This window comes from Akebia trifoliata, chromosome 10 (genome assembly GCF_017979445.1).
Source record: "Akebia trifoliata isolate Shusen 1 chromosome 10, ASM1797944v1, whole genome shotgun sequence".
Taxonomy (NCBI): domain Eukaryota; kingdom Viridiplantae; phylum Streptophyta; class Magnoliopsida; order Ranunculales; family Lardizabalaceae; genus Akebia; species Akebia trifoliata.
Window position 1 is genome coordinate 24,971,498 of NC_141384.1, and position 15,221 is coordinate 24,986,718.

The window sequence follows — 15,221 nt, forward strand, 5'->3', positions numbered from 1 at the left end:
GTGCTCTCTCAATTGTTGAAAAGGCAAAAAGCATTATCGAGGATCTGCTCCCAATGATTCCTTCCCCTCAATCCTCATTCTCATTACCTCAATAAAGTTTGTTTTAATGTTTTGATATATGTAACATTAGCTTTATTTATTTTTAACCTTTGGTGATAACTGCACTCATGTTGTTTCATGAAAGTCTCTTGCTGTGCAACCCATCGAGGTGGGTGTTGGAATTTATGGTAACATGGTATGGGTTGAGAACATAAATAAAAGCACAACTATGAAAAAATCTAACAAATGTGATCACGAGGGATGGGAAGCAATTTTATTCATTTTACTTCAAATAACCTTGATAATAATAAAGATTATATATATAAATGTGAAAGCATTATGGTCTTCACCTAAAACATCTCCTTTTAAAATTCCCTTGGGATCAAGACGTATGTGGCATGTGTTGAGGTGAGGGAGGAGGGCCCTTTCTATTTACAATTGCTGTAATTTTGGTTCCCCAAAACTTATGAATTTGGCCTCCATTTTATGTTTGCATTGGTTATGAATGAATTAACTGCTTATTCAAGTAAGAAGTTCCTTGGTTAGTTATTTGTAGAAAAAGTAGTGTATGTTGATGGAAGTATGAAAGTAGATGTGGGTGAACGCAAAGTAAAACTATGAAGGGATACATGGGAATCCAATGGTATTTCTATATGTTTTTCCAAGATAATGTAGGGCAGCACTAAGGAGTTGAATAGACGCAGCTTTCCAGCTTTGATGAGTTTTTGTTTGAATCGTGGGTGACTTTGTAAACTTGTAAACTGTGCAAGTTTTTCTTAAAGTTTCATGCTCCTTTATCTGTATTGAACACTTTCTCAAGTTTTGCAGTTGATGTTGCTTTGTTGGGCTTGCATTTCATATATTAGTCTAAACTAGCATGTTTCTTTGTGCTTCGGTGAATTAAGGAACTCAAATGGTCCATTGCCAACTTCAAAGATCCGCCTTAATATGCAAAGTGTGATGCAAAATAATGCTGTTGTTTTCCGTACTCAGGAGACATTAGAAGAAGTTAACCAATAATAATATCATCTCCCAATTGATTTGTTCACATTTGTTGGTGATGCCACTATTCATAAATCATTGATCTTCAATGGACCTGATTTTTTTACATAATTTGGATAGGAATTCTTACATGATAGAAGCTATGGAACTGGGAAACCTTTTTATAAATGCATGTATTACCATGCATTTTGTAAAGGCTTGGAAGGAGAGCAGAGGAGCACAGGCCCGTGAAGATTTTACTATTTGTTCCAGTTCGCTGTAAATCTTTCATTTACTTGACCACTAATTATTTTATTTATTTGTTCCATATTATAGCATTATGTGTTTCTTTTTCTTCTTTTTCCCTATTTGATTAGTAGATTTAGGTATGGAAATTTTGTTATTGAGATTCATTCTAGAATAAAGAAGTTTGTGAATGAATTTGATATATGGAAGTCGCGCATAGCTAATTTGCTAGTACCACATGGTTTTGTTCAGAGGTCTTGATTATAAGGATTAGAAACCGGATTAGATTTGAATGATTGACAATTTTATGGTACTTGCCGGGTAGACTTTGCAGCCCATTACAGAGATCAAGAGAAGTGCAGTGGACGTCTCAGTTAGCCTTTTGTTAAGGAGACAAGGTTAAGAAATCTATAATATTATATCGTATCTCAATAATTGATTGTGATTTTCAAAATGTTGAATTTCAGTTTTCCTTACAGATCAACATAGGGTCATATGAGTGACAATTTTTTTTTTTTCAGAATGTGAGTGATAATTGTTAAGGATTGACAATTTTTTTTTCTTTGTTGTGCATACCATTGACATATGTATTGTTTCCAAATTTGTTCATTGTGTATAGAAATAGTATAGTTCATTTAGGGGGATTTTTTTGAGGCAGACTCCATGGAAACAATTAGATATGGAGCAGTTCATTGGGTTATCACTAACAACCATTATTAACTTGTTTATTATGTCTAAAATTGGTGCAGTGATATTTGCCAACCTTGTAAAAGATCCTTAGTTGGAACAAAACTCACTATGCATGATTTCTTTGTGATAATTGTGGCTCTCATCTTATGTGTAAGCATACTTATACTTGTTGATTGGTGTCATATTATTTTAGAAATTGAGCTGAAAAACTTGTATCCCTTGATTTCAAACTCTGTCAAATTGGTATGATCTGCCTTAACATGGTCCAGACTCATTAAGAACCCTTTAAAATGTCTTCAATGTGATGGGCCCTGTGAAATGAGTTGTTGGAGGAACTGAAGTTTCTGGACTGATGTTTCTTGTGATTCACCTTAAAGTGATATGCTTAATGCAATAAAGTATATTATAATATTGTAAATTGTTCTTCGTCGTCTAGATCATAACTCTATGAACATCCTTGCAAATTTTCTCACCTATGGAATTAAAAGATAGACAACATAAATGATCACTACTTGACTGTACATGCAGAGGAGGCAAGTTGTTGTTTGGATGTTTACTAGCATGCTTATTGCTGGATAAAAGAAGAGTTTTCAATTGATAAAATTTATATGGTTAAAAAAATTTGTTTACTGAGTTCTACTAATCAATGTGTTACTAACTTGATTCTTCATTGACAGCCACTGAGGTTACTCGGAGATGGATCTGTTTCATTCGAAAAGAATGTATAAAGGGAATTCAAGCCAATCATGATAGGATTTCAAAATTACTGCATGAGGTGAGTACGAGTTCAGTATAGTCATTTATTCTAGTGACCTCTATGAGAAAGTTCAAAATAACTGATCAGCTTATGCTGTGTTGGATGGTATGGTAGGGGAAGAGATCTTTTGCATCATGACCCATTTTTTGTTTTCAATTGGTGTAGGTAGTGACCCAAGCTTTCTTAAGACCAATCTTTGATGCCCTGTATATTTCTTTGAAAATTTAAAATTATATTGGCACGTGACACATCATTACAAACTCTTGTAAAATAAAAGTGCACTATTGGGAAAACAAATTATTTTTGGGGTTACAAACAATGGAACATCAGAAAAATCATTTTGCTTGTGAATATGACTTTTAAGATTCTCATGTATTATGCTGAGTTGCCATATTTGTTGTATATTCTTAGTCCAATTTACATTACAGAATATTTTTCAACTTTGATCCACTAGATAAGTATAAAAAGATTTCACTGTGAAAGCCCCTTCCCTCCCTCCAAAATAGAAGGAGCTCAATAATATTTGGGGTAGATAGTTTTTCAAACTTTACACTTGTCCGACACAGGTACTGCCTTCTTTTAGAAGAGTCTATGCAACATAGCATCTCACCTTAGCATATTCAACCTGCACTAAAGTTCCTTTTCGTTTTGGTCTGTGTCAAAAAATTTGTTATAAAACATAAATATTCCCTATAACTGATTGATTGATTCAGTGTTTGTGCATAAATATTTCCATCCATTTTTCATTTTTATTGCTTTATTGATCGCTTCTTTTTGCAGATGCGTCTGCAACAATGATCTTGAATTCTACGTGGTCAAAGGTCCAATCCACAACCACAAATATAGTATAAAAATATCTATCGTCATCAGACTAGTGACTAGTGCCAATGAGGTATACTAGAAACTTAGTTGGACTTTGTGGAGTACAAGAGATGAATGGAGGGATGCCCGGGGGCTTCTTCCTCTCGGCCAAGCCTACTATAACTTTTTTCCCCTTAAATTCTTTCCCAGGGACCCATCATCTACCTTTTGTAAACAGGCTGTTTGCCTCCTATTTCTTTTGTTGTGGGGGCACTACCCTAAGAGCTATGATCCCCAGATCCACCATTGAGCCAACTTTTCCTTCTTTGTATGAAGGGCCTTTTATGCAAGATAGCTTGAACAACTAGTTGTTGGCTAAGGGCACTTTGTTCATCATGGTCTTCGTTTCCCCCCGTTGGTCTGTTCCTCCTCCACCGAGATATCCTTGCTATTTTTAATTTTCCATCCTATTGGAGGTTGTGGTATTTCTTGGATGTGGTGTGTATGGTCTTCTTCTAAGATTTTTCTGCTGCTTCTTCCTTCATGCCCCACGGGGAGCACCAAAAAGGTAAAAATATTGCCTCACCCCCATACTTGAATATCGATGAATCTCTCCCTTTGAGTTTTTTGTTCTGGTTGATGGGCAGAGTTATCAATCTCTGGATAACTTCACAACATTTCAAATGGTGTGTCTATAAATATCTGATACATTCATGTTTCCTCTCGATCCAAATGAACCTTCATCAAGACAGATGCTCCTGCATATAGGAAACAATTCATGAATGTGTTTTGATGGATCCCAAACTGATCATCCCTATAGTTCCAACATTCATACCTGATGTTCTAATTTTCATACATGTTGTTTATGCTCTCTCCTTAGTTGAACATAATTAATTTGAAAATGTATATAATATGTGGTATTAACATTAAAAATGTTATCCTGGTATATCGAACTTGTTGTCATCAGTGTATATGCCAAATAGTTGGTATGTGTCACTGGCATGTACAAGCGTCAATAAGTTTCATAGGTTCAGTAGGGGCCTCATCTGCTCAGGTATCATTTGCTGCATCATTTTAGTGATGGAATGTATCTTTTTCTAATTTCATAATTCTTTATTAAAAACTTGTACCTATATTTGAACAGCCTGCGATGACTACACCAACTTCTATTCCTACTCCGGCACTTGTAGTCCCTCCCCAAGCACCATAAGTTGATCTTATATGCTTCTTGGCAATATTATTTGAATTTGTTGACTTCAATCTGTATGTTCTTACGGAATCTCATGCTACAGGGCCCCAGTGAGCACTACATCTGCTTCTGATGGAGCAAATGAGTATGATTTCCATCTCAAATTAGCAGTTTATGCATTTTTCAGTACTTTCTTGCAAAACAAAAATTCTTCATAGAACTAGGCTTTGTAATATTCTAATTTTGTAGTCTTTAATTTGTAAACTTAAGGGATATGGATTCTTTGGTTGCAACTCAAAGAGTCTTTAATTTGTACATAGAGTTTACAAGGTTGGCTTTTGTAAATTTACAGTGCGAGGTGAGGTGGGGCTGAGCTGGCTTTTGTATGATGATTTAGCTGTTGAGGCTTCTCTTCAAACTGGTACTTCTGGTCTCAGGTATTGTTTCACTATGATATTGGTGACCATATGGTCTTGGTTGTTGATGTAATCATCCAATCTATTGTAAGCTTCACTTCCATTCAATAATTTGTAGTGTTGGTCCCAAATCATTTCATTTGCTAATTGAGCATTATTGGCCTCAGTAGAAGATTCTTCTGCTTCTATTTATCCTAATGTGGAGTTGCTATCTTAGTATTTTTTTTCCCCATCTTTCTTTGATCTTGCAAATAAAAACTATTTTTAATTTCATGTAAATATACTGAAAGTATATCCTTAAACATTGATGGAAAGTTCATATTTGTGTAAGTTGATTTTTTGTACCATTTAATTACAATTTATTTATTTGTTTAATAATGTTATTGTTATCTATAATAAAATAATACTATTGTCACCAAACATGTATGACATAACTCAGTTCTGTCATATTTGAGGAATTCTAAACATGTTTGGTAAAATATTTATTTACAGGTTGTGGCATATTTTTATAAACATGTAATAAGTGAAATTTGGGGTGCCAATTGCAGCTCTTTTTCTTTATATAATTGCATAATTTATTTTGGAATAAATATTTTTATTAAATTTTTATTACAACATTAGAGGCGGTTTTGAACTGCCTCTAATGTTGTTTTTTTAAAAACTAAATTTATTATTAGGGGCGGTTTTTAAATTGCCTCTAAACTATAAGAATCGCCTATAAATCATAGTCTTTAGAGGCGGTTTTAAAACTGCCCTTAAATCATTATTATTAGAGGCAGTTTTCAAATAGCCTCTAAAATATAATAACCGCCCTTAAATCATAATCTTTAGAGGCGATTTTTAAACCGCCATTAAATTATTATTATTAGAGGCAGTTTTCAAATAGCCTCTAAAAATATAAAAAACGCCCTTAAATCATTATTTAGAGGCGATTTTAGATCCACCCTTAATTGACCACTAAAAGGAATTAGCGACGCCACTATACTGGGCGGTTTGACTAAACCGCCCCTAAATATATTGGAGGCGATTTAGTCGAAATTGAAGGTAGTTTAAAACCGCCTCTAAATACCTCATATTTTGTAGTGTTTTCTAAATGGGAATTTGGATTTAGAGATTAACATGGAATAACCTGAGGGTTATTTAAAAAAGGGAAAGTGAAATTTAGTTTGTAGACTCAATAAATCCATAATGGACTTAAACAAGGTTCAAAGTAATAGTATGTAAAGTTCAATAATACAATTGCCTCCTTCAGATTCAAGAAAAACATAATTGATTAGTGTATATATCTAAAGATCAGTGAAAGGAAGTTTGTAATATTGGTTCTAAATGTAAATGATATTCTGTTAGCCAATAATAATCTTGGTTTGTTACACAAGACTAAAGAGTATCTTGCTAAGAACTTCAAAATGATTAATATGCGTGAGGCAACATATGATATTGGCATAACGATTAGAGATCAATCTCAAGGAATGCAGTGACTATCTCAGAAAAGTTATATCAATCAATTTTTAGATATTTCGTATGCAATTCTGTTCAATAAGATATACACTCATCAAAAAGGAAGACAAACTTAATTTGTTATAATGCCCAGGGAATGACATAAAAAGGAAACAAATGAAGGATATTCTATATGTGTCAATTGTTAGGAGTTTGATATATGCTCAAACATGTACAAAACCAGATATTAGTTTTGTAGTTGGGATGTTAGGGAGATTTCAAAGTATTACAAGCATGGAGCTTTAGAAAGCTTAAAAGAATGTGATGAAGTATCTTTAAGGAACAAAATATTATATGCTTACTTACAAAAGGATAGATCATTTAGACGTAATTGATTATTTAAACTCAGATTTCGCAAAATGAGCGGATAACATGAAATCTACATCAGCTTTTGTGTTCTTGCTAGCATTGTATCATAAAAAAACATGAAATAGAGCATCACTGCTTTATCTACTATGGAAGCCGAGTTTGTGGCATGTTTTGAGACCACAAGTCAAGCTTTATGGTTGTGGAATTTTATCTTAGGATTTGGGATTGTCAACTTTATGGCTAGATTATTGAAGATATATTGTGATAATATCGTAGCTGTTTTCTTTTCTAAGAATGGCAAGTACTTGAATGATACAAAACACATAGAGGTCAAGTACTTGGTTATAGGAGAAGTTCAATAACAATAAGAGTCAATTGAAAATATTTGAACCACATTTATATTGTAGATCCATTAACAAAGGATTTGAAAATAATTTGTAATTAACTTTGTTATTATTTGTAATTAACTTTGTAGATCCATTATTTGTGATTATATTGTAGATCCATTAACAAAGGATTTGAAAATATTTTAAAATAATTTTGTGATTATTTGTAATTAACATTAATATGACACTAAAAAAAGTGTTTCTATTTTTTCTTGTTTTCAATTGTATCTTATATATATGTTATGGTTTTTGAATTTGTGATAATAAGAAATGCCTTGACAAAACAAATTAAATAAAAAATAAAGACTACATTAAGAAGGATTATTAATGATGTGGGACATGGATGAAAGTATAACAATGATGACATATAACCGCCATGACTCACATTAATGGTTTGATTGAAATGTAGTATTAAAGTATTCAACCATTTGAGTTATTGATTTTTGAGAAAAATCGTGTCAAGTACAAAATTATTTTATGAGAATCCAATAAATGAGCTTTTTCTAAAAACACAAAATTTTTAAAATTACTCTACGATCACAATCTGCATGATGGGTCAAGTGGGAGAATGTTAGATTCACTTTTGGGGTGACCAGATCGGCCTACACATTTTAAGTATTTTAATTAAATTGTATTCTAATAAGAGATTGTCAATATTTAGGAAAACCACTGACCGTTGGATTTTGGATAGAATCCTCATTAGTTTTAATATGAAATCTTGATGGTAAGGAATGCTACTAAAAGAATGGATCGACTTCCTTGTAAGGTTTACAATTATAATCATTAAAGATCCAAAAAATGTGGGGACATTCTCTCGGGTTTTCGGGATTGAAATCCATCAAGAATAGAAAGCATAAGTCGATCTTATCGATAGAGTAAAGATGAGAAGGTGAGTCTAGTATTGAAGAATCAAAAAGGGAATCGTTTGCTTGTGTACCAAGTCATAAATTTTGATTATTGGATTGCAATGTCTTAAGTTACGCTTTCTAAATTCTTGAATATTATGAGCATGACTATATTAAATGAATCTTGAGATATATGTTAGATTCAAGATCCTGGATTTTTTGTGTTAATGAAATTATATATTACGTGTATAAATATATAACACATGTGTCGGGGGGGGGGGGGTCAAAAAATCATTATTCCTTCTTAAAGGTTATAGAGAATAAATAATAATTTCCTTCTCTTTAAAATGCATGTTAATTTTTTAATCCAATTACAATTCTTCATTAATTTTTGAATTCTTAATTGTATTATATTTTCAATATATATTTATATATAAGAATTATTTAGTAAATATAAATCAGTTAGATCGAATTGAACTCTATTCGGACATTCAATTTTTAAAAGAGTGCTAATATACTAACTAGAAAGTCCTCACTTAATCAATACTCGACTGATGTGTTATAGATACGGAACCAGAACCATAGATCTATTCCTCGGGATACACAAATACAATCTTTAATAGGGATTTGTATTTGTATATCCCAAGGAAATAGATCAATGGTTCCATGTCCCTAACGACAAGTCTGCTGAGTATTGAAGGAGTGAAGACTTTTTAGTTAGAAAATCATTATTCTTTATAGGACATTGCTACAAAGTCAGTTTAGAATGGTATTTACTAGCTTTCCTAATTAAAGTCAAAACAACTCTCCCTAGACCTTTCAAATTATCTCGTCTTAGTTGACTCAACAAGTTAAATCAACAAGAAACTGTCATGTCAAGTTTGAGGGTGTAAATGTTTAACCATTTAACGGTAATCCAACCCAAACCAGATTCTAATGAAAACTAGCTGTGGGATTAGGTGTGAGATGAATGATGAAGAAGCATCCTAGAAATTTGTAATTTCTTGTTGGATTTTTTATTTTTTTAACTTTCCTCACGTCTCACACACACACACAGATACATAAGCATCAGGATCCATAGACACATAACTTTACAATGTGTTTTGTCTTATATGGACAAAAAGGTTAGGAATGGGTTAATTTTTTGTGAGGTTGTTCTTTGCGGTGAGGCGATCATCCTCACTAAAAATCAGCCCAATATGAAACTTTTAGCCCCATTATTGGTTTTAAAATTTTTGAAGTATTTGCAAATACCTCCTTCCATTGCTTTTATTAAAATTAAAACCCTCTCTCTTCTCCATCAAATCTAACAGACTCTTTGTCTTCTCTCTCAACAGTCTCTTCTCACAATAGAAATCACGATTCAAAAAGCTTTCTCTCAATAGTAATTTTTGAATGCTTTTAATGAAATTTTCTTACTATGAAAAAACAGACAGGTCTTGAGACTCCTTTGATTGATTTTCCATACACTAAATTTGATTGAAAGTAAATAAATTAGATGAAGGGTTTTTCGGACTGCAATTTAGACGTAACTTGTGACTATTTTTGGGATTTTGATGAAATTTTAAGGATTATGGGGCTGAAAATGGGTGGCTAATTTTCCAGTTCTTATACTATAAAATGTTAGTGGAAAAAGAAGGAATAATAATAGGTTTTGTATTTTCGTAATCGAAACATAGGGGAATGAAAGGGGATTTTAAACCTTGGGTGATTGATGGGGGATTAATGAGAAGGTCTTACTTGGTAAAACTTGAAATGTTTGTAAATTAAGATAAGTTTCTAGAACTCAATGAAACGAGTTCACGATGATTCTGTTTTATTCCCTATCCATGAATATACAGGTTTACATTATTATATGCTTGGGCTTGTATACAATAAGCAAAAGTTAAACTGTCTGGTATCCTGATATTTGCAATAAAAAACTTCTTCTCAATCTCTATTGCTCTTTTTCTTTTATAGTTATATAAATAAATTTAATGAATTCTTGTTAAGTTATTGAATCTGTGATTTCTATGACTCTTGAGAGAGAAGAAAGAGTCTGTTAGAATTTATAGAAAAGAAAGAGGGTTTTAATTTTAATAAAAGCAATGGAAGGAGGTATTTAAAAATATCTCAAAAATTTTAAAACCAACAATGGGATCCAGGTGGCATGCATTTTCTCCTTAAAATAAGATTTAACCGTTGAATGACGCTAGATCCAATGGCTGACATGCATAGTTTTCTAAGACATTTTTTAAGACGTCCCATGAACCGCTCCCATGTATGACAGTGACCTTCCAACCCTCAGTTGAGTTTAGAAAAGTTTATAAAAGGGGTACTCTGATCCTATCTCTATATCAAATGCCCACAAAAATAAAAAGAAGAAGAAGAGCTAAAAATGAGTGGGAATCAAATGTTGTTATTTTTGTTATGTGTAGTAGCAATAGCAGCAGCAGCAGCAGCAGCAGAAGAAATCTCTTTAGTTAAGCCCAACTGCACTGATAGATGTGGGAACGTCAGCGTTCCCTACCCTTTCGGTTTTGGCGAAGATTCGAGGTGTTACAAAGATTCAACATTCAAGCTAATTTGTAACGATACTGAACTGTTTTTTTCTAATGTTCCGATTCTCAACATATCGCTGCAAGACAGCCTAGTCATTAGCAAAATCTGGGTGGCTTTTGATTGTTACAACAGCTCAGGAAATACTCGCAATTTTGTTCAGCCACTGAATCTTACAGGAACACCATTCACGTTTTCGAACACCCGAAACAAGTTCATTGCCACTGGTTGCGACACAATGGCTCTAATCTCAGATAAAAAAGATGTGATCTCTGGCTCTACCTTTGGATGCATCTCCTTGTGCACCGCGAACAGCGCTAATATTAGCCAGGAGAGTTCATGCTCAGGGATCGGCTGCTGCCAGACTGAAATACCCAAAGGTAAATTACAAAAACGGTTACAGGTATTAAAATAACTTTTGTCATAGACACTCCGTTGATGTGGTGGTTTACATAGAATCATAGATCTTTTGCTCGTATCTCGAGGAAGATAATCAATGTTTATGTACCCCACTGCCTCGTCAGCACAGTGCCAAATCAGTATAGGATTTTCCTTGTTATAAACACAAGTAGGTATAATAAAATTACACTGTCACGACCATTGTAATTAATTGAGTTTTTAGTTTTCTAAAATTCAGAATATCTTTAATTTATATTATGTTATCTATAAAATTACTTTAATTATTAAAAAAATACCTATGATATATTAAAGTATAAAATATGTTACCATTTCGTGAGCTGATTATGAATAAATTCTGATTCTACCTCACTGTTCATTTTAATTCCCAAAACAGGAAAAGTGAGATCGCGGGTTTTTTCAAAATGACAATCTCACTAATATTTATTTTTTCAAAGTGACAATATCTCTTGTTTATATAGCAACGGTCTCGTTAAAAGTTAGTGAACCTGCGAGATTGGCACTTTTATAACTAGTGAGATTCTCACTTTTCAAATAAATATCAGCAATCTCCTATTTTATATCAGTGAGATTATCACTTTGAAAAAACTCTGATCTCATTATTCATGTTTTTGGAATTAAAATAAACAGTAAGATGGAATTGGAATTTCGTCAAAAGTTGATTGCATTTTAGAAAATTTAGCTTTAATATATCATATTAATTATGGAGGGGAGGGATTGAGAGAATGGAATTTGGGACAACAGTCCTATTTTAGTTTACATATATATACAATTACGGGTTAAATATAAGCAAATTGTACTAAAACACACTATAGAATTTCTAACTCTTTCAATCCCTTTTAAATCTCTAGGGAATCTATGTTTTTCCTGCTTATCCTAACCGTATATTTGATGTAGAGCCTAAAAGATCCAAATACATTAGCCAAGCTAACATTACATTTATACATCCTTAATATTCATTCTTAACACTCATTATCCATCTACCAGATCAGAAGACGTTACATATAAGTGTGCGAAGCGCTTACAATCACACAAGAATTTCGGATTTTAATCCCTGCAGTCGTGCTTTCTTAGCTGACACAGAGTGGTTCAAATTCTCAAGCAAAAATCTTTCAATTATAGGAAATGAATACTTAACATCTAACGTGGTCCTGGACTGGGTCATAGGGGAGGAGAAGTGTGAAGAAGTTGGAATAGGTATATGTGGACCAAACAGCCATTGCAACAATTCTGAAAGTGTCTCTGGATATCATTGCTCCTGTAACAATGGTTACAAAGGGAACCCCTATCTCCCCGATGGATGTCGAGGTACCTACTTACTTCACAATATGACAATCAGGGTGGTTTATATATGTAGGATATATCTAATAGTGGTACATACATTAGAACTTACATTTTAATTTTACTAGACATTGATGAGTGCTTGGATCCAACCATATATTCTTGCAAAGGGACTTGCAAGAATACACAAGGAAATTACACTTGCAGCTGCCCATTTGGTAAACATGGCGATGGAAAAGTAGGTTGCCGGCTACATCCTTTAATTACAGTATTCGGTGGTAAGCTCCTCTTAATCCTAATTTATTTTCTTTTTGGCTAAGCAATAGCAAGGAAATTGAACTATTGAGGAACTTACAAAACATTTGTGGTGATACTCCTGACAGTTACTATTTTGATAATCTAAAAGAGCCCCATAATTTCTCCAACAGATACCCTTTTCACAGATCTTGGGAAAATCAGCTAACACAACTCGGTAATCCTTGATCAGTATTTCAACTCTAATTCTTGATTCAAAGTACACCAATGCATCAACAGTTTTTTAGTAACCTTCTCTTCAAACATGGGTCGTTGATCAAACTAAATTCTTTAACTTATCAAAAACGCTATCCATCCAATGTTCAACCGTCCAATATAGCCTCACCCTTAAAAGCATTGATTATAACAGAGGAATTGGTCTACATTATGATCCATGATGAGAATTATAGAGAAATGAGCTTAATCCCCCAATAGAGAGCAAGAATTTCAGCTCCACAGTTTGTAGTCACTCCAAAACGCACAGAGAATCCAACCATCGATTCTCCCATATTCATTGTTTGCGTATGATACCATACTTGAAAATCATTTATATATGTATTAAAGGTGATTTTTTTTTGTGTGCAGGTATTGGTGCTGGGATTTTGGTGGCAATTGTTGTTTTATGTGTTTGTTGGGTACTAAAACTGAAAAGTAGAGAAAAGTATTTTCGAGAAAATGGAGGTAAGTTAAAGCAGCACAGAGTGAAGATTTTTAAAGAAGCAGAAGTCAGGAAGGCAACAAACAATTACAATTCTAGTCGGCTTCTTGGCGAAGGAGGCAATGGTTCAGTTTATAAAGGCTTGTTAGAAAACAATGAAGTTGCCATTAAGAAGTCAAAAGTAGTAAACAAGCACCAAATTGTGCAATTTTTAAATGAGATTGAAATTGTTTCACAGATCAACCATAAGAACGTGGTGAAGCTCTTGGGATTATGCTTAGATGACAAAGTTCCATTGTTGGTTTATGAATTTATTTCAAATGGAACACTCTACCACCACATCCATAACAAAAAATCAACGATCTTAAACGCATGGAAAACACGTTTAAAGATTGCTGCCGAGACCGCGGGTGCACTTGACTATATTCATTCCAAAGCTGATCCACCCATCATTCATAGAGATGTTAAATCGAGCAATATCCTCATAGATAATGAATGCACCGCAAAAGTAGCTGACTTTGGAGCTTCAATGTTAGTTCCATTTGATCGAAATATTGCACCCACAAGCGGTCCAGGGACCTATGGTTACATAGACCCCGAATATCTTCAGACAGGAAAGTTAACGAAGAAGAGTGATGTATATAGCTTTGGAGTTGTTCTTATGGAGCTATTAACCAGAGAGCGGCCAATTTCTAATGCACGTCCTGAAAAATATACAAGCTTAGTTACATTATTTGTATCTTCAATTCGAGAAAATTTTCTTGATGAGATTTTGAAGGTTGAAGACGTCAAAGAGCAAGAAATGAGGCAGGTCTACATTGTTGCTAAGCTTGCGGAGAAATGTGTGGCAATGCCTAGTTCAGAAAGGCCCACAATGACTGAAGTGGCGGATGTGCTTGATGGCTTGACAAAGGAATGTGGTGATTTGAAGGCTGAAGGAGACTATGAAGAAACTCAAAGCTTGCTAGAAGATGAACATTTTATGCAATCGTTTGAAATTTACTCGGATTCAACTTAGACTATATAATAAATGGTTAGATTTTATGTATTGTAATAAAATGTTAAAAAAATAATTTTTTTCTATTAAACTTTAGGAAATAAAAGGATCTTCATTCTCCTTCTTGAATTTTTTTCCTTCAATTAACACCATTAAAGTAAGACTTGGAATTCTATAGAAGAAGGCCATTAAGAGGTACATCAGTAGCCTTTAGCTAGGATAAATCTATACCTTTCTTTCTCTTGTAATTAATTATTAGAAGAAAAAAATGTGATCATATTTAATTAGTACTTTTATTGGGTTCATTCTTCACAAAATAAAACATGCATGTTTTGACGATGGATAAAGTGTGTTACACCCGTGAATGTGGAATAATGCTTTGAGACAATACTTGATTTATGATATTGGAGGAAAGCCTGCGGCCAATATGCCCTAACTCCTTTCCGTAGACACCTCAAGATGCGCAAACCCATTAGAACAAACTCGAGTTGATTTTGATCAAAGGTCTAAAACCCTTCAACGGGCCCACATTACTATAATCGTCACTTGGCACATTTCTTCATGCATACTTGCACACATGCATCATTTTATAATGATTTGCATGCCCAAACATTGTCCCTAATCCAATCCCATCTAATTCCATATCCACTTCTCTAATCCATTTTCTACCCAATTTCATAATCACTTCCCAATTCCATACCACATTCCACCAATCAATCTATTATCCATATCCAAACTCAATACAAGCCCATTTTCAAGTCTATTCTAAATACCCAAATCTAATTCATCCTGAGCCTATGACCTAAGTCCAAAGTCATATCAAGCCCATTCTAAGCCAATGGTCTTACACCTCCCCCCAAAAGAGAATGCATGATGGTCT

At 33.6% G+C, this 15,221-nt stretch overlaps 1 protein-coding gene across 1 annotated transcript; it reads left to right on the forward strand.

The window, feature by feature from the left end:
• The first annotated feature begins 10,526 nt into the window (after positions 1-10,526).
• LOC147393407 (wall-associated receptor kinase 2-like) lies at positions 10,527-14,616 on the forward strand. Its single transcript, XM_086456470.1, has 4 exons — positions 10,527-11,074; positions 12,099-12,419; positions 12,521-12,670; positions 13,272-14,616. Exons 1-4 carry the CDS (start codon positions 10,534-10,536, stop codon positions 14,360-14,362), a joined length of 2,103 nt encoding a protein of 700 aa, XP_086312596.1. The 5' UTR covers positions 10,527-10,533; the 3' UTR covers positions 14,363-14,616.
• Positions 14,617-15,221: the final 605 nt, after the last annotated feature.